Genomic DNA, 19,613 nt, shown 5'->3' with positions numbered 1-19,613 from the left:
CGAGCTTTTGCTGCACGAGTGCCTGGGGGTATCCCGTGGAAAGGGAGTCCCGATTCCGAATACGGTACCTCTGCGACTGGATGCGGAGGTTTGTGCGGGTGTGTTATCTGATGCAGCACGTCCGTGATAGTCTTCACCGAATAATACTTTAAGTTCTACGTAGCATCTGTCGCTAGAGCGAGAAGGGGCAAGTTTTGAGCGAGTTCCTGTTGTGCCGTATTTCTGTCATGCTGTCTCAGGGAAACAGTACAGGGGTATGAGTCCTGCAACGCCCATCAGCCGTTTCAATCGCTAAACGAATTAGAATTTTTTTTCAGCCTCGCAATGCAGGAGGGCGATACCCTCCTAGTCGTGTGCCAACCATGTCCCAAGATTAAACTTAAGTTGTGTGCACAATACCTTCACAAGGGCTATCCGCCTGCGCCAACGCAGTATGGTGCGGGTTAATCGCATGAATGTACATCTGGCATCACGATCTTCATTATCGATTTCATCCCAGTGTTCTGGCAAAATTAGCATAGCAGGGTCAAGATATACCTTGTCAGGTAGCGGGGGACATAGGCAGCGAGGTTTGCAAGCTTCTAGTTTGTGAGTTCCTGGCACCACGTCTATGCAATGACACGATCGAGCAAGTTCCTTCCGCTTGTTGACCTGACCGTGTATTTCTCGATATTGTATATCTTAGGCCAGATTCGGTCCCGCGGGACGTACGACAAGCAGCTGGATTGCAGCATTCATCCATAAGGTGATGGACTCCAGGTGAGCATGACGACGCCAGGTGAGCTTAGTGAGGGTATGCTTCTTTTATTCTTGAGAAACAACATTGAGTTTAATGAGTTGACAGGGTCATCAAGATAAGACGCACCTTGCCTTGACATCAGAAGCTCGTATGAGGAACTGGTGGTGATATAGTACAATGGTGCATGGCAAGCGGCTGGCCGCGACAGATTGGTCAAAACCCTTCAAAACGTTGGGCCTCACATGGGATCTAGACGTGGCTGGTAAGCAGATAATGGCATATGTATATGTATTACTTGTACAATGTCCAGATACAATCTAAATATAGAACTAGCAATGTGATTAGCTGATTGCATGTGGAGAAAACAGTATAAGTACCAATACACACGACGAGACTGAGTATCATGCTATAGGAGGTCAATATATCTACTGCCATCACCTTGTTGCGCGGGCTCCTCGGGAGCCTTGATAACGATTGCTGGCCCTGCTTCTAGAATAACATCGTCGTCTTCGTCTTCAGAGTATGTATCGGTCTCCTCATCGGAGAGTTCAACCAACGGCGCTGCTCTCGTTTTCTTGACTTGAGCTCTTGGACCCACCGCCAGGATGTGATCCTCGCTCTGGTTAAAAAACTCTTCCTCCAACCCTCCTTGCTCCACGTCGGCCACGGAAGCAATCTCGCGCTTGAAATAGTAGCGTAAACCCACAGGTATGAGGACGCCTACCAACACTGCGGATAATAGGAAGAAATTGCGCCACGAAATGAGATGGAAATCCGCAGCAGATGTCATCTCGTCTAGACCACCTCCAATCGTAGTGTGTATGACAGTTACGCCGAAGATACCGAGCCATGTACTGATCCAGAATGGTACAATTCCAATGCCGATGTGGGGGCAAATTACGTTGACAACCCAGTGCGGAGGGAGGGGAGCAATGCGAAGGACGATTAGGAATGATATAACGTTGTCTTTCTGTGTGCGTATCTTGTCTGACCACTTGTCCAGACGGGCTTTCCACTTTGGTACGGTAAGGAGTGCAGGGCCAAATGCAGCGCTGATGAGGTAACACAAAGTTGCACCAGTAGCAACACATGTACAAGCAAGTGGAAGCGCGCGCGGCACACCCCATACCGCTCCGCCGAGTATAGATAGATACATCGACCCAGGAAGAGAAAATGCTTGTAGGCTAGGGGAAATGTCAGATCGTCGACTTCATAGAGAGAGCGGACCTCACAATAAATATGTGATGGCATAACATATTACGATACGGAACGGGTAGATGTCACGGTATTTTTTCAAAATGGCATTGAGAGCCTGCAGTTGAGCAAATGATTTCGGTATACGGAGTGACGGTCGGTCGGCTCTGCTATTCGATAAGATATGCTAAACAATAAGGAAGTTCGAGGGACATACTCGTCAAGGGTGGGAAGGGTCAGCCAAAGAGTTCCACCCAGGAGGATCGAACTCAGTACAAACACAGTAGCCATCCTGATGGCAGCCTTGAGTAATAATCTCGGGGAAGATGTACGAGGTGCCTGCGAATGTGCAGGAGTGGCTCCATAAATTGAGCCAGCATCGGAATCTGGTGCAATGAGAGGAGCTCTATCGTCTGCAAACTCCATAATTTCAGGGTCATCATGATGAACGGTGTCAAGGGTGTAGGCTGATGCATTTTGGTGGTGCATGTCTCTGAGCGATGAAGGTGTTCGTGAGGGCATGGTTCCCGACGATGAGAGCATGCACATGAAGAATAAATTATGAAATTATTAATTATTAATATGGTATAGCATAACTCCGTGTGAATATTACGGCATTTTCCACAAAGCACGGAGGATGATTAGCCAAGTACTTAGCGCGCTGAGCTCGTGCTGAACAACGAACGACAGGTGTCACAGGCCCTGCTCATCGTCCAGCACAGCGAGCAAGATGACTCACATCCTGCCTCCGCACACTGACCTCAATCTTGTACCATCGTCTCTTCATTCAGCCCTCCATATGGACCCAAATCAACAGCAGCAGCAGCTTCAACAGCCTAATCAACCCCATCAGCAACAAGCGCCGACGACCTCCAAGAAGAGAGGACGAAAGGCGGACGCAAACTCTGATGACGCTGGCTCACCGTCTGAACCAAGACGACTCAGACGCTCCCATGAGGCTTGCGCACGATGCAGGAGCAAGAAAATTAAGGCAAGTCCCGTCGGTAGACACCGACCGCAAATCTCCGTCCGCCTGTCCAGCTTCTCTTCTGACATAGCGATGAATCATACAGTGCGACTCGAAACATCCGAAATGTACGGCGTGCGCGACTGCTAGTGTCCCTTGCCAGCAGGAGGACAGACATAGGCAGACCCTCACTCTCAGAGGTCACACCGAGTTTATCGAGCGCCAGATCGCTCAATGCGATGCTCTCTTGAAACGTCATATCCCTGATTTCAATATTGCCAACCTCGACGAGATATGTCGTAGGGAGGGCATCGAGGTCGACGGTCACCCGGGCCCTGACTTCACTCAGAGTCCACCTTTCCCACCGCAACCAAGTGGCCCTCCTCCCGGTGCGATTTACGGGCCTCCTTTCGTTCACCCTGGATACCCCTACGGGGTGCCTATGCCGCATGGCTACCCATCTCATATGCCGATGCCAGGACCTCCTGGCGCTTACGGACCTATTCATCCTGGTTTCCCCCCTCCGCAGCATATGCAACCCCCTCCCCAGGTACAACAACAGCCTCAGCAGCAGCCGCATTCGGTACCGCCCCCAGTCACAGCTGCCACAGCCAATATTGAAGTTAAAGGCCAAGATCCGCAGGCTTTGGATATGTCAACTACGAGGGTCGGTCTTTTCTTCTTCTTGTGCGAGGTTCGTGCACTGATTATTTATTTCAATGATAGGCGCTGGCCAAGAGCTTCGGCGTTCACCCTCTGATCGTGAACGACAGTCACCTGGGTTCTGGTGACAAGGAAGATCTTGCCGTGGGCTCAAATGGCTTATCATCGGGGCGTGATCGCGGCATCACGGAACAGTCGGTGCCCCGTGATCTTGCAAAATGGATCTCCATCTCTGTGACAACCAGCAATGCTGGCGGCCCTTCTGCGATATCTACCTCCACGTTGACGTTATGGATGCCCAAGGATCGCGCGTTGGCGAACAAGATCGTTGATGTTTACTTCAATCACCTTAATGTCCATCGCCCTGTTTTCTTCCGGTCAGACTTCGACCACAAGTTAAACGCACTCTACGACGGGGAGAATGTCCAACATGATCCAGGCTTTATCTGCTGCATGTACCTCATTCTGGCACTCGGGACGTTGAGCGAGTTGAATCACCAAGGGAGTATCATGGATAAGGACAAAAAGACGCCCAGCGATAGTCCGATCAATACCAAGAAGCTGCTACCTGCTGTATGGCCTGAGCACGATGAGTTCTTTGAGCGTGCGCTGGCTGTCAAACCTCACCTGCGTGTCACGATATCCAGTCTTCAGGCACTGATCTTGTTGCAGTGGTATCTATATACTGAGGTGTGCCCATCTTAACTCTCTCTGACGGGTGCTAATATTGATATCATTATCAGCGACAAGGCCGTTCCCTTTGGCGCTTGGTTGGGAGTCTTGTTCGACTTTCAATCGAACTTGGTCTGCATCATGACCCCACGGCGCAGCCCAACACTTTCACAGATGAAGAGTGTCAGCTACGCATCCGGCTCTGGGGCATCGTAATGGTGCATGACCGAGGCACTTCCATTCTTCTCGGACGTCCGCTTGCCATTGCTCCCTATGACTCCAATACGCCTCGCCCCACACACGGACTCAAGGGCCAGAATGCTGATTTCTCTGAGCACTTCCTTCTATCTCACCCCATCGCCGAAATACAGGCTGACATCATCAACTCCCTCTATGCTCCCTCAAGGCAGAGTGCTGACACCATCATGCGGCACGCGTCGAGAATTATTAAGAGCATGCTTGAGTTCAGGAGACAGCTTCCCGACAGCTACAAATGGTACTTTGGAGGAACCGAAGACTGGCCTTTGGAGAGGCGACAGAAGCTGGTCCAGGATATCACAGAAGATCAGGGACTGACGCTGCTCAAATTTGGCATATCAAGGATTTTACTTCTTCGTGCCTTGTTCAGTCTCAAGGAGCTCGACTACAACCATCGTTCGAAGGCACTCGTCGATGGTACGTTTTCATCCTGTGCTGTTTGCCATTTTCTGATGATTTACACAATATTAAAGCCATTGTCACGTCGCACAACATCATCATTGTCCACAATCAGCTCATTCGCTTCCCTGATATCGCCTTCTTCGTTTCTCCAATTCCTCTCCATATCGCAGCAATGGTCATCCTCTATGGTCACATGTCTCACTGCGAGCGCCTCTCACGCCAGGTGATGATCGAAGACGTTTGGATGGCTCTCGACATGCTTCCCCGCTTCCGTTGGCGTTGGGAACGAAAGGACTTGAATGGGGGGCACCCCCTTATCTCCAAGCTCGCGGAGAAGGTCCTAAACGTCAACCTCCGAACAGTTGGACCCACCAAAGACCCTGTCTTGCTTTCTGAGCTCGACTGGGAGACGGATTCACCCGGGATGCTCTCGTCGCCCGCACTGAACCAACAGCAATTGCGCGTGCACCCCGGGACGCCCACGATGTCACACGCACCGTACTCAAATGGCGGTGTCGGGCCCGGCGTGTACGGACCGCTTCCACGTGGCGCTACTGTAAGCACGAATTCAGTCAAGGGACTTCAGGGGTCAATGGGTAATGGTAATCCGCAGGAGAAACTTGCAGAGGTGCCTACTGGGCTATTCTACCCATTCTACCCCGAAAATCCGATGAGCGCTGCTCCCGGTACTGTTTCTGGCCCTCACAGCGACGCTGGAACTACCAGCGGAGACGCTGGCCAGGACCCACAGGGTTATGGTCACCTGTTGGCGGCAGCGGCGCAGCCAAATGGGACATACGGGTGCCAACAATCGTCGGATTCATACATGCTTGAAGAGATCGTACCCGCTCATGGTAATCCGGTGTGGATGAATGTCGTCAGTCGTTAATATTGTCTTTCACTGGCTATTACTGAACTCTTCATCACAGAGTCAGAGGACCATGTCGTATGCGCATCAAGGTTGACTCCAATCGACTTATCCATGTATGCTGGTTGTCATTGTTCTTCTTCTTCGCCATTTCGTAGCATTTGCACCTTCTTTGGCGCTGAGGACAGTTCCTGCGAGGCTCTCATTTTGAGATTCTTATTCCTTTTTATGAGCCCAAAAATGGTTTTTTTGTTCGAATTTTGCGTTTCTGACCAGTGCTTTTCTTCGTCGTGCTCCTCGTCGTTATTCTTTTCCTTTCGTAAAGTCCGAAATCCACCTAGTTTATGCTCACGTCTGGACAGTAATATGTGCGAGTGTACAGTTATGCGATGTAGGATGATTGATTTGATCATTTCAATATAATGACATGTGTGAATGTGCTGGTATGAGTACATACATGGGGCAGAATGTCAGGAGGGTTGTCTATAGAAGTAATCTATGCATAGATCAGCGGGGAGGGGGTCGTCCTTCGGATACAATACTGAAACAAGCTGAAACACGCAGATATAACTGACAGTAAATCAAAGTCGATAGTGTTTAAAGAATGCAGAGTCTATCCGAGAATCCGTTCCATACGGTCCAGAACCACGTCGATGCCCCTTATGAGAAGAACGACACGACGGGGCAGCAGCGCGAATTTATTCGTTTCCTTTTCCCGGTTGTGGTTCGTAGGATGAGTAGAGGCGGGGTTGGTGTACTGAGCCTGCACGGCATTTTCGAGAGTGACAGGCAAGGAAATGGTGATGCGTGTTAGTTGGATAGTGAGCCGGGATCGGCCAGCAATGTCGAAGTAAGAAAGCTGACGGAAGGCGCTTTGTATCTCGAGGGCGCGAGTGAGCTCGCTGTGGAGGGCAACGACACAGGTGCGGCAGGCTATTTGTTGACAATGTAAGATCAGCTATACATGAGATGGCAGGTGATTTACTTAAGATGCGTTCGCGGACACTCAATAGGACCGAAAGAACAGAGTTTATGCCGTCATCACCTAACTCAAGTGATGGGTTCAGGTCACTGATAGCCCCTGAAGGTAGACACATGAGCATGTAATACGCACGCGCGCAGGACCAGGCTGTGCTTACTGAGAAATGTGCGTATCATCTCAAAGTCGCCTTCGAGAAATTCGCTGAATACGCTCAAGAGGACGCCCTTCAATGTTTCGTCTGCATGGGGAGAGGACTGGGAAAAGAAGTCATATTTGGGGTATGAGTGTGCAGGACGAGAGTCGTAAGTGCGTTTCGAGGAGGGATTGCTGAGGACATCGTATGCAACGGAGACTTTTTGGAAAGCACACGTCGCGTCAGGATTTCCGGGAAATTTGCTGAGTGCAAATGAAAATGAGACGTTACTAGTAGAAGTGACGAGGAACATACTCTGGGTGGCAAGCCCTGCTTCGAGAAAGATAGGCGCGTCTGATGGTTACCTTGTCAATTGTTAGGGACCTAGGGACACCGAGGATGCAATATAAGTCGTCGCTGGAGAGAACCTGCAGCATTTCTGGGGTGTAAAATCTATCGTCGCTCAGTGAGGATTTTAAAACGTCGCATGATTTTTGTTCTTGTGCTGACGGATAGGGCTGCGGTGACCATGCAATATGTTTTGGATGGATAGGTGAATTCTCCGTGGCCTTATCTTCATTGTTTACAGCTTGAAGATAGAACAAGGAGGATGCTATTTATGAGGTGTCAGTATTCCTTGTCGGACAGTCGGTGTGATTCTGCTTGACTGACCAGTAGAAAATACATAGGAGAACATCATCGCTCATGAACAGGCATTGTCCTGGATCCAAGCATGTGTAGTCCGATGAGAATTGTTCAAGACAACGTTCTCAAATCTTATCTCTTCTCGGCGGCACATATTCAAATTTCAATTATTAGTAGACACGTATGGTAAGACATACGTAATCTATACTACTTGAGCCTGAAGATCGGCACAAAACTTCTTGACCGCCACTGGAATGGGTTTGCGATTCAACTCGTATTTGTCTCCCATGATGGTGAGCCTTATGGACGCATCTTGCATAAAAGATGCATCTCCCTTCGATAGCGTGAGATCATACCGACCAAATGCCCAGTTCAAGATCCAAATTGCAGAATCTAAGCGGACAAATCCCTTGACTCGCCAAACGCTTTCCTTGTTTAGAGAGGCGAGAGCACTCTCAAGCATACCCCTGTCAACATCCACCTCCGTATGCGAGATGCAAGTTTCTCTATCGTGATGTTCATGGTTGTGGCACGCCGGTAGGAATCCCCGGTACGCCGTGAGTGTCTTCACTTCATCATGGTGGTCTTCGCTACCTTGGGCAACTGGATCCTTGGAGAGCTTGGAGTCGATTCCAAAAAGAACGTTTGGGTCAACACCGTTACGACCATTACATTTGATCTTGGGAGTGTCGAGATTCAGGGTATTGAGATTATCGATCAGTACGTCTAGGGCGCGTTCGTCGACAAGTTCGTGCTTGTTCTAGGCACATTGATAAAATCGCCTCGTTATCATGAACAAAATACGTACGATAAGGATGATATCCGAATAGCTTGCCTGCATCTTGGCTGTGGGGGAAGTATCTTCGTACCCCGTGAAGTTCTCAGCATCGATGACGGTAACTATTGCGTCAAGTCGAAGGTCATTGTTTGTCTGTCGCTCGAGCTCACGGATCTGGAACGCCAGTGTGGCAGGAAAAGCGGATCCTCTGACTCCACGACGAGTGAGTAAAGAGCTAGTGGGGTTTAAGTGAACTTACGAGCATTCAATGATTATCCGGTCAGGGCGGTATTTGTCTGATATATGTGAGTGATTGTGTGGATAAATTATTTCAGACTGCAAGTACCTCGGATCTCGAGAAGGGCTGTTTCCATTTGGCCTACGAGCACGCAGCACCTATGCGTGACACGGTCGATTAAGAAGTGCAGTGCGACGGGGAAGTGTGAACACACATGCAGCCGTTCAAAATCTCACTGACGGCAGTCAAGCTGGACTGCTTCGCCAACTGGCTGTCCACTGTGAAATGTATTATAGATTCCCTCCCCCACATTACAGCAAATTATGCACACCTTCGACGTCTCCGAACTCATTCTTGAGCAGAACCACTCTATAATCCTTTGGAAGTAGCGGAAGGAGTGACAAGATGACGGAGGTCTTGCCTGCGCCGAGAAATCCAGTGAAGACAGTGATTGGTATATGGGGTAGTTGTATCGAGTCCATGTCTATGTCCCGCTATAACCCCTACCAAGTGCTAAATTACACAGTAGAGTGAGAGTCTACTCTCGGACTTTGCCGATACAACGACCATATCACGAAACCTTAATTTGAGCTCATCAACACACATCCACCAAAAAACCTTAGGTGCGCATATCTCGGCGGTTCGCTTTCAGGAGCTGATATTCTGTCCCCAGTCACCATCTGACTCATTCAGAAGAAAAAGTAGCCCAGAATGAGTTACGTCGCTAAGGACAAGGAGTACGATGCAGCAGGCGCTGTCCCCGCTGCCAAAATCCATAAAATCCGCATTACCTTGACGAGTAGCAACGTCAAGAACTTGGAGAAGTGTTAGTATTCTTCCACGTTGCTCTAAATACCCACTCAACTATCAACAGTCTCTGCCGATCTCATCAACCGTGCAAAGGACAAACAGCTCCGTGTCAAGGGCCCCGTCCGCCTCCCCACTAAGGTCCTCAAGATCACAACCCGTAAGACAGTAAGTTTGACATCTATATTATACTTGCATTACCTTGACACTGCGCTCGTAAGCCTTGTGGTGAGGGTTCGAAAACCTGGGACCGCTACGAGCTCAAGGTGCACAAGCGCCTCATTGATTTGCACTCCTCCAGCGAGGTCGTCAAGCAGATTGTGAGTTTGACATCATTGGTTGCATTATTGGTCTCTCATTCCTTCATTAGACTTCCATCAGCTTGGAGCCTGGTGTCGAGGTTGAAGTCACCATCTCCGCTTAAGCATTTTTGCTATACTGTATTTTCCACTGTGTATGACAAACTACAAGTCGGCTGTTGCCGTCCTTACACCTTACTCCGCGTCGTGAATGTTAAAAACGTGTTACATATCAAGGCCGGGCACGCTTGCCATGCAAGAAAGTACTGTGTAAGTACTCCCACGGGTTTCAGTTTCAGGCAGACCAATGTCAACTGTTACAACGACGACCATTGTCTCGACGAACATGCTAGCTCACAAATTATGCAGCGAAGGTTCGTTGTCGACGGAGGCAACATTACAGTCCACTGTACAACCGTGCGGCGAGAGCGTTCCTTCACCGAGACGTCGCAGTGAAATATTCACATTGTTGAAAACTGCGTTCGCTCATACTACCTCCCCTCGTGCCCTCGTCTGAACCCTTGGGTGCTCATCGGAGAGTGGAACGTCCTCCGCATCACCCTCGAGACCACCGTCTTCTCTTCTGCCCTAAATATCGCTAATTTCTCCGAGAATCCCACTGTTCTCTGTCCTAATCATTTATCTCCACTTTTTATGCTCTATCTCTCACATTGTGTACTCCTTCGCCCCTTCCTCGCAACCCTGGCTCCGCGTTCCTTCTGCACCAAGCCCTGATCACACTCGTCGCATCCAGTCTCAAAATAGATTGCCCAATTATCAGTCGGGAGATGACACAGGACTGGTTGTTAGAACACGGTCGATGTCACTTCGTATCTTCCACTGGCAAACCATACGGCAAATTCTTAGAACTCTGTAATGCTTGCACAGTCTGGCCGCGACGAGTGGGAATACGTCAGAAATTTCTGTCACACGAGAATGAACTTGTCGTGATACAAGACGCGCGGGTTTATTTTTATAATCCCTCCGTCGTACTGAACATCGTGATGTCTATGTCCTTGGATATGACCTACTTGTAGATGCGAATGAATATCTGTACGCCACATTTGCGCCACATACGTCATATCTGCTTCTTGGAGTCACGTGGATGGCTGAACATCGCCGTCGCGAAAACTCGTTTCAATGATTCTGCAGCGACGCAACCACGACGCAGGCTGAACTACTGATTCTTTGACGGCCATGGCGACTGGCAAGCAGCCGCTTCCCAACGCTCCCAGAAAGAGAGCTCAACGACTTGTGATCAACGCATCGCATGTCGCTGCAACGCATACATACCTCGCGTTCACCGCATTTGGTCTTACCCTGTTTCTAGGATCCGCGCTGCATCACAAAAAAATCGTCAAGAATGGGGTCGCTGGATACCCAGGACTGAATGGTTTCCATCCGTCTCAGCCACGTATGTTCATTCAAGTTCTGTTAGCCCTAACATTGACGTGGTTGTATCACAGTATCGGTGACTGGTACCCGGAGCGTAATATATTTCAGATACTCATAGCTCTGACGTCTGGTCGGTCGAAGTTACTTCATTTGTGAGGCTTATTTATGATGGTCGCACGCAGGCCCGCGCATCGTCCTTGTATCTTTGCAGTATTTCCTCACAAGATCACCAAACACCAATTGGCCAGGCTTTTTGTTTGCTGTGGGTATTATTCGGACACTGGCGTGTGGTGGTTGGGTGTTTATCACGTCCTAACGATGATCATGATGTGCATGATGTTCTTATGATCGCGTATATCCTGTGCAACGTACCATGGATGTGGGGAGGCGTTTTATGTACTCCAGTTGGACACCGTAAAAGCGCGTCGGCGTCGGTGAGGATTTAACTTATGGTAATATCTGTGCATGGGCTCACCAATAGGCTATAGTCGATATGTTGCAATGGGGTTAGTAAGAACATCGAGCCTCCCAGCATACATGCAACTCATTTCCTTGGAATAGGTTCTTCGTGTCAATCATACCCATGATTTACTTCTTCATTCAGCACAAGATACACAGGATCCCTGGAGGTCGTAGTCGATCTTCTTCGTGCAACTAGGGCTGACAATTATGAACAATCCAGCATATACCCGCTATTCGTTTTTCGAGTGGTCTTTGATCTTGCTTGATGTTCTATTTGACTCTATCGCGGAGCTTGACTTCAAAGACTCCAATTTGCAGGTATGAGTAGGCATAACTCAGATGCTTGGTATTGATTTTTGATTATCCCCCAGATTATCATCGGTGTTTCGTTGGACGCCAGCGCCGGGCGTGATGACATGTATAATCAAGTACATTACCTTGTATGACCACCGTCTGACGTGCTCTATAGATCTGATACCACACCATCCAAAGGGCAAAGTATTGTGACTGAAGTCAAATTAGAAGGACCAGCCACATTGTCAGTTACTGAGAAAACGGCCAGCCACGTATCAGGAGCTGTGCCCCGGACAATTTTGCAGAGAACGCAGCCTGCACTTACGCTCTCTCCAGATGCACGAGCTGCCTTGGGTCTCATCTCGGACGTGTACTTATGTGCGTGTCACCGTTCCGATTTAATCGAGTGATATTAGCTTTACCATTCTTGCAGCGTATTTGTTCTGGTCCATCTTCACTTCCCTTCTCACCACGCTGTTCTATTTCTCGGTCTGGGAACTTGCACTTTCGGGTTCAGAGTTATCTTTGCTTGTTCTGCTCTCCCCCGTGCTTTTGGGCATTAGGCCATTGCACAGTTGGGCGCTTACGCGCAGTGGTCAGGTCACGTTAAGGGCGGTGGCAATTTTGACGGGCTTGGGATCTTATGCTTTGAACAGTCCCCTGCATAGGTTGTTTGTAGTCAACTTTGCGAATGTGGTGCTCTTGATAGGACAGACCGCGGATTGGTCAGCTGGGAAGGATGGGTATCAGGGTTTGCGTGAGTGTTCACCGCGTAGTGGGATTAACAGTGATACTAATATGACGCAGTCCTCGGTCTAGGACTTGTATCACTCTCTTTAGCGAAACACGCGAATCACTCGACAAATCCTGGTATGTTATAGGATTGGCATGACATTCAGCTCCCCTGACCTACTTCCAAGTATGGCCGATGCTCAACGAAGAGTCTGGAGGATACAACAAAACGGGAATTTTCCTAGCACTTTTCGCGCTATACGAACTCGCCACTCGCCCGTCCGTCGTTCCAGAGACCCAAAAGGAAGAAAAACAAAAAAGCAGCTCGAAAGGCAACAGCAAGGTATCCTCGGACGGATGGCTTGTCGCCTCCATCGCGCTCGGCAGCATGATCTTCACGCTCCATTGCTTCCTCATAGACCCCAGTACTATCATTGCATGGTCCTGGACAGGGTACAAAGATGGCCAACCCAAAGGCCCTCTCCCACATCTCCATGGCTCTCTCACTTTGATCGCGCAGGCTGTAGGTCTCGCGATGTCCACAGTCCTTCCTGGATGCTGGCTTAGCTCTCCATTATGGTTCAGCTACGGTTGCAGCAAGTGCATTTGTGATGTACCGCTTTAGGGACTGGACGGGCTTCGTTGGTGGGCTGAACCTGGCCGTGTTTGTCATGTCAGTGCTTCCCTACTATCATTCAAAAATCTGCCCAGCAGAATAAGGCTGGGAGGACTTATTTCACGGCATTCTTCGTCACGGTCCTACTCATTCTTGCCGATGTGTGGACGGTAGCCTACGCGTTTGTGCCAGGGGGTACGTACTTGCGTGAGCGCTCGGACTTGTAAGTTCTTTGCGAGATAGGTCTGTCTTGGTCGCTGAAATGCTAAACCATCAGGGTCCTTATCGCGCAATTTGTCGCAACGTCCCTGGTTTTCGATTGGCCGTCAAGAAAAAGAACTGTACCCAACACCGTTCCGAGCTCAGCGGGCTTCCTTGCTCGCCATCTCCTCACCCTGTTCTCGCTTTCTGCTGTTCTTGTTACAATATACCGTTGGGCTCCCATTGGACCAATACCGTATAAATCTGGCACGGGATTATTTAACGCTGGGATATGGACGGTACATTTTGGTATCGATAATATCGGGCACGACAGCCAGAGGCTGATCCGAGATCTCAGTCAGGTAAGGCGATTTATTTCAAGGTTCTTTGCTGCTGACATTGCCGTAAAGAGATATGGAACTTGACGTGATTGGCCTTCTTGAGACTGATCTGCATGTGAGTTACGGTGCTAATTGATGCTGCCGGTGTGCTGACTACTTGTAGCGACCGGTGTATGGAAATCGCGACTTGTGAGTGTGCTGCGTCCCTCCGGATGAGCTCTTGGCTGATCGCTCCCTCATATCAGAACGCGACTTGCTCTCGAAGACCTCGGATATGTGAGTCGTCCTTCAGTGTGATCGTCCAGGGAACTCACCACACCAAACTTGAGTATGTCGACTTGGGTCCAGGACCTAACATGCACACGTGGGGTGCTGCTCTACTCTCCAAGGTTTAGTTCGTAACGGTTACTTCTGAATCATACTCACCGCTTCCGCTAGTTCCCTATTGTTCACTCGCAGCACCACCTCCTGCCCTCACCGCATGGCGAGCTTGCACCGGCAATCGAGGCTGTGCTCGATGTGTATGGGACAGAGGTGACTGTAGTCGTATCACATAATGGGCAAGGTACGTTGAATGCAGTTTCTTTTTAATCAATTGTTCATGAATGTGGTGTCATTTATTTAGAGCAAGACCCGCTGGACCGTGAATTGCAGAGCGAAGAGCTCGCACGCATCATGGCGAAGTCGTATCCTCGCCCTGTTATCTTCCTTGGATACGTGGTCACGAAACCACACGCCAGCAGACGTGAGTGGCCTCTATATCTTTGTCTGTCTCAGTCCTGGTGATTTCTACAGCGGCACCCTACGAGATTTTGGTACACGATGGTATCGTACATGATATCGACCCGGAAGACTGGGATCGCTGGTAGGTGCTAACTTGAAGTGCCACCAGCTAATGAATCTGATCATCATACGCAGGTGCGAGTATATATTGTATAGGGGACTTTACCGGACTGCGTATGCCCGCGTTTCACGAGGCATCGTTACCGATACAGAACTGCAGATCGGGCAGTTTGTCGTGCCCCGACATGGATTCCAGCTTGTGAACCAGACACTCGAAGATCGAATGCTAAGGTCATGGAAGGAGAATCTTCCCGAGGACCATGTGCGGCTTATGTATCATCTCCTTACTGCGTCGTGGTGTGCTAACTGCGTGTCAGTGGTTCCCGATGGAATACTACGGCAACGAGAATGAGGGAGGTGTGAAAGGGCATTATTACCACGTGTTCAACACTGTGAGGCTTCAGCTCGTTACAAGCTCACTTTACATACTTACTAATAATCCATGATAGCCGCTGTATTATAAGCTCCCCGAGGGTGCCCAGGTGTAGGGTGTTTGCATCAGTGTAATGGACACATGTATTGTTATTTTATCCTGTTTCGCCGTGGCTCTTGCCCCTTACGTCTCTTCCTCTTTATTTGCTGTACCTTACGAACGCCTCCGTGCCTGTCCACTGTATTCTCCTTATGGCCTCTCGAATCAACTCCCCAGAATCTTTTACTCGCTTCCTTGTGTAGATATGATAGGGCAATGGTGAGGAATGCTCATGTTGATATGCACTTGTTACTACTGTGGGCCAAGCAAACAGAGATGGCGTTTACAATCTTTTACACATCACAGAAATGAAAACACCATGACTGTGCAATCTGCAGTTAGCTTACATACAGTCACGCTGTACGTCTAAGCACGAGTTGAGAGTCCAAACCGAGGTTCAATGACTAAGAAGCTATCGTGTTCTTTCATGGCTTGAACTAGAGTCATGTTCTGCGACTCCTTCCTCCTCGTCTTCCTCATCCCCCTCGTTGTCCGAAATCTCGTCGTCTTCACCACTTTCTTCATCATTTCCACTTGCTTCGTCCTCTTCGTCCTCTACCTCTCCCTCAGACTCGCACTCGCTCGCATAGAACTTGTCCAAGTCCCTCCAGTCCTTCGTATCCTTTGGTGTCGATCCCCCTGTGGGCGTGAGCACAAGTGGTGTTGCAGACGTTGGCACGCGCTGGGACGATATTCCCTGAGAAGATATCGCTTGAACCGTCGACGCCGAGGAAACAACTTGGGGTGCGTCGTCATCGCTATCGCGCAACGCAGGGTCAATGCCCTGTTCTAGCCACTCAGGGAGATCCACAACGGTCTCGTCGTCATCATCGTCATGCAGATGTAACCCATCCCTCTCCATCACGAGCGAAAGCGTCCCGAGTGGACGAGAGTCTATGGAGGGCTTGGGTCAGTGGGACATGAGGGGGAGGTGGGGAAATATGAAGAGGAAATATGCGTGGGTCATATTTACAAGCAAATCCTGGGCTGACAAAAATCAGAAAAAAGAAACGCTCACCGGTCACTGCCTCCTCTTCAATCGTCCCAGTCTTCCCCTCGAACAGCACCCGCATCACCTGCTCCCTTCTCAACACCACACCAGCCGTCCGTCCTGCCTGCTCCTCCTTATCCCAATGTTCCCCGACGCCTTCCTCACCATTACTGCTCACGACACCGGCGACTGCACCGACGAGAAGTGCCCCCAACATCCTCGCACGGTCACGCACATCCCAATCTTCGTCGTACCGAGCCAATGTAAGGACATGCCGTGCGAGAAGGACGAGCGTGCGGTGCGTGGGCGCGAGGAGTGTCAGTTTCGCGGCGAGAGTGAGGGTTTGAAGTTTGACTAGGGAAGCCTGGCAGGAGTTAGCATGATCTGGAGAATCATGAGGTGGGGTTGAAACACCTCAGTGTTGAAGCTCCTCGCCGCTTTGCGCAGTACGTCTGGTGCCCAGTCTGCTACACCTTCCACTGTTGTTCCGGTGCCCGAGGCTGGACTGTATTGCCCGACGAGCCACAACACACAAGCTCGTGCGTGAGGATGACGGACGTCATCAATGCGCCGGGCCAGTTGGGCAATGATGGAAAGTGGGGCTTGGGCTACGGCTGTCGACGGGCTTGTGGAGGACACTTGGACTGGCGTTAATAATGAAGTAGAAATTGACGGTGTCAGCGAGGCAATGGATGACGTGAGGAGAGCTTGCTGTGAAGACAAGGAAGTTGCGATAGTCGTGGTAGAGGCAGAGGAAGGTGTGAGAAGTTGATTTTGAACGAGGGACTTGAGGACAAGGACTGCATTTGAGACTATGATATCTGCACAACAATGTCAACTCGTGCTACGGGGAGATTAAGAGATGACAGTGACCTTGCTTACTATTAATCATTCCCATGAGGGCAGTGAGGCATTGAGGCGTACACGGGGGAACAAGGCTGGCAATGCGTCCAATGGCGTGAATCGCATCGCCCACAACAGAGTCGTTTGGGTCCTGGGCATAGTCCTGTATTCAAGATGGAGGATCAAGAGTAAGGAAAAAGATAGCGGCACGCGACCAAAGTGTCGGGCATATGGGTCAGATGGTATTGGAGGAAGAAAGTGATTGCAATCAGCGACCACAGCCTCCAAATAAGTGTATTAAACGCACCACAAACTCTCGCAGTAATGCCTGGTGATTGTCAACTGTACACAATGTCAAGAGAATGCAAATCTTTGTCCGCTTGACCTGTTCTGCATCATCTGTGCGCACAAGGAGGCGGGTGTGATAATTAACGAATAGAGCCTGAGCACAGTGAATGCGCAATGGGAGAAAATCAAGTCGAGGAGAGAATGTAACAGACAATTAATGAACACCGTTAGCCTTTAGTCCATAACTCCACGGATACACGTACTGGATGCGAACGTGCCACGACGAGCAAGTAAGCCAGTGCCACGCGCTCGACCTCGCGTGACACACTGAGGATGCGAAGAAGAGGCGCGGCAACTTTCGAGAGCATAGATGAAGGAGCAAGGTAGTAGAACGCGCGAGCGACAGCAAGAACAACCTGATTGCTTGGTCAACAAGGTTTTCATGATGGGAGTAAATAAAATATGCGCACAGCAGGGTTCTTGCTCATGAAGAGTGGCTCTGCGCAGGTTAACAGGAGCTTCAGATCTTTATCCACCTCCTCCCCTTGCCTCTCGCTCGCTGAAACGGGCTTAGGTAACATGGTCCTGACATACCGCACGAGTACGCGGAGAACGTCGACCTGTCCCCATGCGTCAATGTCCGGCAAGGCGCGGCAGAGACGGCGGAAATGTACATGGAGGAGGTCGAGGCGAGATGGCGCAACGGTGTCAAGAGCGAGAACGGCAGTGCCAAGTGAAAGCGGAGACCGATCGCGCAGAAGAGTCGTCAGAATATCGAGCAGCGCTTGATGGTGTGCCTGGTCTAGTCTTGACACGCACGATTTGTGAGATGAATAATGCCTACATTGCAATTGGATATGCTCACTTGTATACCTTCAAAACGGCTAAGGCAGCAGCCTTGCGAACGTATGGGCTCGGATCTGCAGCAGACTTACGGACGGCCATTAGTACTATGGTAGCGACGGTAGGAACACGAATGCCGCTCAGCACGCGGAGAGCCATGGCGCGTATGAGAGGGCTCGAGTCAGCGAGGTCCCGCTGGAAGGTATTGATTGACAATAATGCCAGATCAGGTTCAGATGGTGCACAACGAAGGAGGTAGATGTACACCAGCTTGCGTAGCTCGAGGTTCGTGCTGGCTACATTCTTGACTACAGCGGGGAAATATGAGGAGACAGGGCCGGTTCTTTGAGATGAGCTGGAGACACGAAATGTTATAATTTCAATACGGATACTACACTGGCTGGTACAAACCGCAATCAATCGTTTCATGGCATCCAGCTTTTCCCGGTCGCTGCTTGACTCGAGCTGCTTTGTTATATTCTTCGCCTTGTCGTCCGCCATGTCAAACAGTGAGCTCCCACCCCGTATCAGCGACAGATCGCGCGTATGCTCAGCTATTGTCTCTTGAATCCTCATCCCAAGCCGCGTCGCATTCTCGCCCAGAGCGTTGAGGTTGATCCCATCCATTGTTTGTTGTGGACATGCACGTAAGTTCCAAGGCTGGATTGGCACGAATCATGATCTCACGTGGCAATCTGTACCGTAGCTTCGGCCATTGCTCGACCACTGGTGTACATACCGTCTCCCCGGGCCAACATGAGGACAAATGTAAATTTATAGTAGAATGTGCAAGCATAGACGGTTCAGGACTGCGTTGTAGGGGGACCATCATTGGTCAAGGACTTGATGTTTACGCATCTGACAGTGGCCCAGAAATTCGTTTGCTAAGCTTAAGAACAGACAAGGTCTTGCTGGAGCTGGAAACAGTGAAACCCATTCCCAAAGTGTAGAAGCAGCGTATAAATGTTCGCGAAAATCCACTCAAGACAAAAGAGCTTTTCAGCCGAGTCTATAATTGAAAAAAAAATGTGCAAGAGCGTCTACTATCAAGGCTCTAGTGACGCAGGGAATGTGCCGTTCTCCCTCTGTTCGTCCCACTTCGCTATCTGGATACAACAGCACGCATAAGGAATCGGACTCTACGCCATAGTACTGAACACCTACCCATTCATCTAGAAGAACAACAGTCAGGACGCTAGGTAGAAAAAGGTAAAAAGAAACGTACTAGGACACAATGAGTTGTAGGCGCGCTTGAACTGTTTACATGGCGCGAACTCTTCACCCTTGGCGGTAACGCACTTGAAGTAGTCCGTGTAGTTCTGGAAGCTTGTGTAACATGACACAATCAGAATACACATTGCACACCCGAAATTTGTCGCTGCTCACCAGTGACGCGTCTGGTTGGTGTTCGGAAAGCGAGCTGCATCCAACCGAAACCACTTAGCTACTGTACAACAGAGAACGAGGAAGACAGACGTACCGTCAAAACCAGCGGTTTGGAGGACGTATTTGCTAATATTCTGTGAGCCGAAAGTAAGAACGACTAAGAGAATGCAGACGAACCTCGACAGATCAGCAGTCTCAGAGTCAGACATTTTTGTGTGGATGGATGCGGTCTTAGAAACCTCAGAGTCGGGTTTGGACGGA

The 19,613-nt window shown here is 49.8% G+C and overlaps 8 protein-coding genes across 8 annotated transcripts; 3 read left to right on the top strand and 5 right to left on the bottom strand.

The window, feature by feature from the left end:
• Positions 1 to 996: 996 nt before the first annotated feature.
• EDB91DRAFT_1168872 (uncharacterized protein) lies at positions 997 to 2,480 on the bottom strand. Its single transcript, XM_041320120.1, has 3 exons — positions 2,151 to 2,480; positions 1,972 to 2,100; positions 997 to 1,923 (listed from the first exon to the last, which is right to left on the bottom strand). The coding sequence occupies exons 1-3, from the start codon at positions 2,474 to 2,476 to the stop codon at positions 1,146 to 1,148; spliced, it is 1,233 nt and encodes a 410-aa protein (XP_041170873.1). The 5' UTR covers positions 2,477 to 2,480; the 3' UTR covers positions 997 to 1,145.
• Positions 2,481 to 2,488: 8 nt separating this feature from the next.
• EDB91DRAFT_1168866 (fungal-specific transcription factor domain-containing protein) lies at positions 2,489 to 6,192 on the top strand. The gene is made up of 6 exons (XM_041320119.1): positions 2,489 to 2,924; positions 3,007 to 3,567; positions 3,627 to 4,253; positions 4,307 to 4,910; positions 4,967 to 5,772; positions 5,825 to 6,192. Exons 1-6 carry the CDS (start codon positions 2,664 to 2,666, stop codon positions 5,858 to 5,860), a joined length of 2,895 nt encoding a protein of 964 aa, XP_041170872.1. The 5' UTR covers positions 2,489 to 2,663; the 3' UTR covers positions 5,861 to 6,192.
• On the bottom strand, positions 6,193 to 7,639 carry EDB91DRAFT_1350819 (DnaJ domain-containing protein). Its single transcript, XM_041326090.1, has 5 exons — positions 7,551 to 7,639; positions 7,194 to 7,491; positions 6,903 to 7,141; positions 6,749 to 6,844; positions 6,193 to 6,696 (listed from the first exon to the last, which is right to left on the bottom strand). Exons 1-5 carry the CDS (start codon positions 7,576 to 7,578, stop codon positions 6,377 to 6,379), a joined length of 981 nt encoding a protein of 326 aa, XP_041170871.1. The 5' UTR covers positions 7,579 to 7,639; the 3' UTR covers positions 6,193 to 6,376.
• Positions 7,640 to 7,662: 23 nt separating this feature from the next.
• EDB91DRAFT_1168859 (CobW/HypB/UreG, nucleotide-binding domain-containing protein) lies at positions 7,663 to 9,070 on the bottom strand. The gene is made up of 6 exons (XM_041320118.1): positions 8,871 to 9,070; positions 8,754 to 8,817; positions 8,648 to 8,697; positions 8,561 to 8,597; positions 8,332 to 8,509; positions 7,663 to 8,283 (listed from the first exon to the last, which is right to left on the bottom strand). The coding sequence occupies exons 1-6, from the start codon at positions 9,019 to 9,021 to the stop codon at positions 7,726 to 7,728; spliced, it is 1,038 nt and encodes a 345-aa protein (XP_041170870.1). The 5' UTR covers positions 9,022 to 9,070; the 3' UTR covers positions 7,663 to 7,725.
• Positions 9,071 to 9,250: 180 nt separating this feature from the next.
• EDB91DRAFT_1239862 (ribosomal protein S10p/S20e-domain-containing protein) lies at positions 9,251 to 9,770 on the top strand (the record flags this gene model as incomplete). Its single annotated transcript, XM_041321916.1, has 4 exons — positions 9,251 to 9,365; positions 9,414 to 9,514; positions 9,568 to 9,666; positions 9,717 to 9,770. The coding sequence occupies 4 exons, from the start codon at positions 9,251 to 9,253 to the stop codon at positions 9,768 to 9,770; spliced, it is 369 nt and encodes a 122-aa protein (XP_041170869.1).
• A 1,072-nt stretch (positions 9,771 to 10,842) lies between these two features.
• EDB91DRAFT_1239861 (uncharacterized protein) lies at positions 10,843 to 15,017 on the top strand (the record flags this gene model as incomplete). The annotated part of the gene is made up of 22 exons (XM_041321915.1): positions 10,843 to 11,059; positions 11,149 to 11,192; positions 11,223 to 11,470; positions 11,602 to 11,669; positions 11,723 to 11,820; positions 12,102 to 12,174; positions 12,230 to 12,553; positions 12,604 to 12,666; positions 12,717 to 13,107; positions 13,130 to 13,205; positions 13,243 to 13,367; positions 13,476 to 13,702; positions 13,758 to 13,801; positions 13,850 to 13,875; positions 13,932 to 13,962; positions 14,016 to 14,075; positions 14,125 to 14,251; positions 14,312 to 14,431; positions 14,482 to 14,551; positions 14,605 to 14,791; positions 14,847 to 14,921; positions 14,979 to 15,017. The coding sequence occupies 22 exons, from the start codon at positions 10,843 to 10,845 to the stop codon at positions 15,015 to 15,017; spliced, it is 2,733 nt and encodes a 910-aa protein (XP_041170868.1).
• Positions 15,018 to 15,413: 396 nt separating this feature from the next.
• EDB91DRAFT_1254833 (adaptin N terminal region-domain-containing protein) lies at positions 15,414 to 18,593 on the bottom strand (the record flags this gene model as incomplete). The annotated part of the gene is made up of 8 exons (XM_041323870.1): positions 15,414 to 15,895; positions 16,020 to 16,356; positions 16,407 to 16,813; positions 16,875 to 16,998; positions 17,143 to 17,277; positions 17,387 to 17,539; positions 17,594 to 17,930; positions 17,989 to 18,593. 8 exons carry the CDS (start codon positions 18,591 to 18,593, stop codon positions 15,414 to 15,416), a joined length of 2,580 nt encoding a protein of 859 aa, XP_041170867.1.
• A 419-nt stretch (positions 18,594 to 19,012) lies between these two features.
• On the bottom strand, positions 19,013 to 19,561 carry EDB91DRAFT_1254832 (cytochrome c oxidase, subunit VIb; the record flags this gene model as incomplete). Its single annotated transcript, XM_041323869.1, has 6 exons — positions 19,013 to 19,072; positions 19,131 to 19,138; positions 19,192 to 19,292; positions 19,353 to 19,386; positions 19,447 to 19,478; positions 19,530 to 19,561. 6 exons carry the CDS (start codon positions 19,559 to 19,561, stop codon positions 19,013 to 19,015), a joined length of 267 nt encoding a protein of 88 aa, XP_041170866.1.
• Positions 19,562 to 19,613: the final 52 nt, after the last annotated feature.

This window comes from Suillus paluster, assembly GCF_016628075.1.
Source record: "Suillus paluster strain FC165 chromosome Unknown EDB91scaffold_118, whole genome shotgun sequence".
NCBI lineage: Eukaryota > Fungi > Basidiomycota > Agaricomycetes > Boletales > Suillaceae > Suillus > Suillus paluster.
This window is presented reverse-complemented; position numbering and strand designations above follow the sequence as displayed.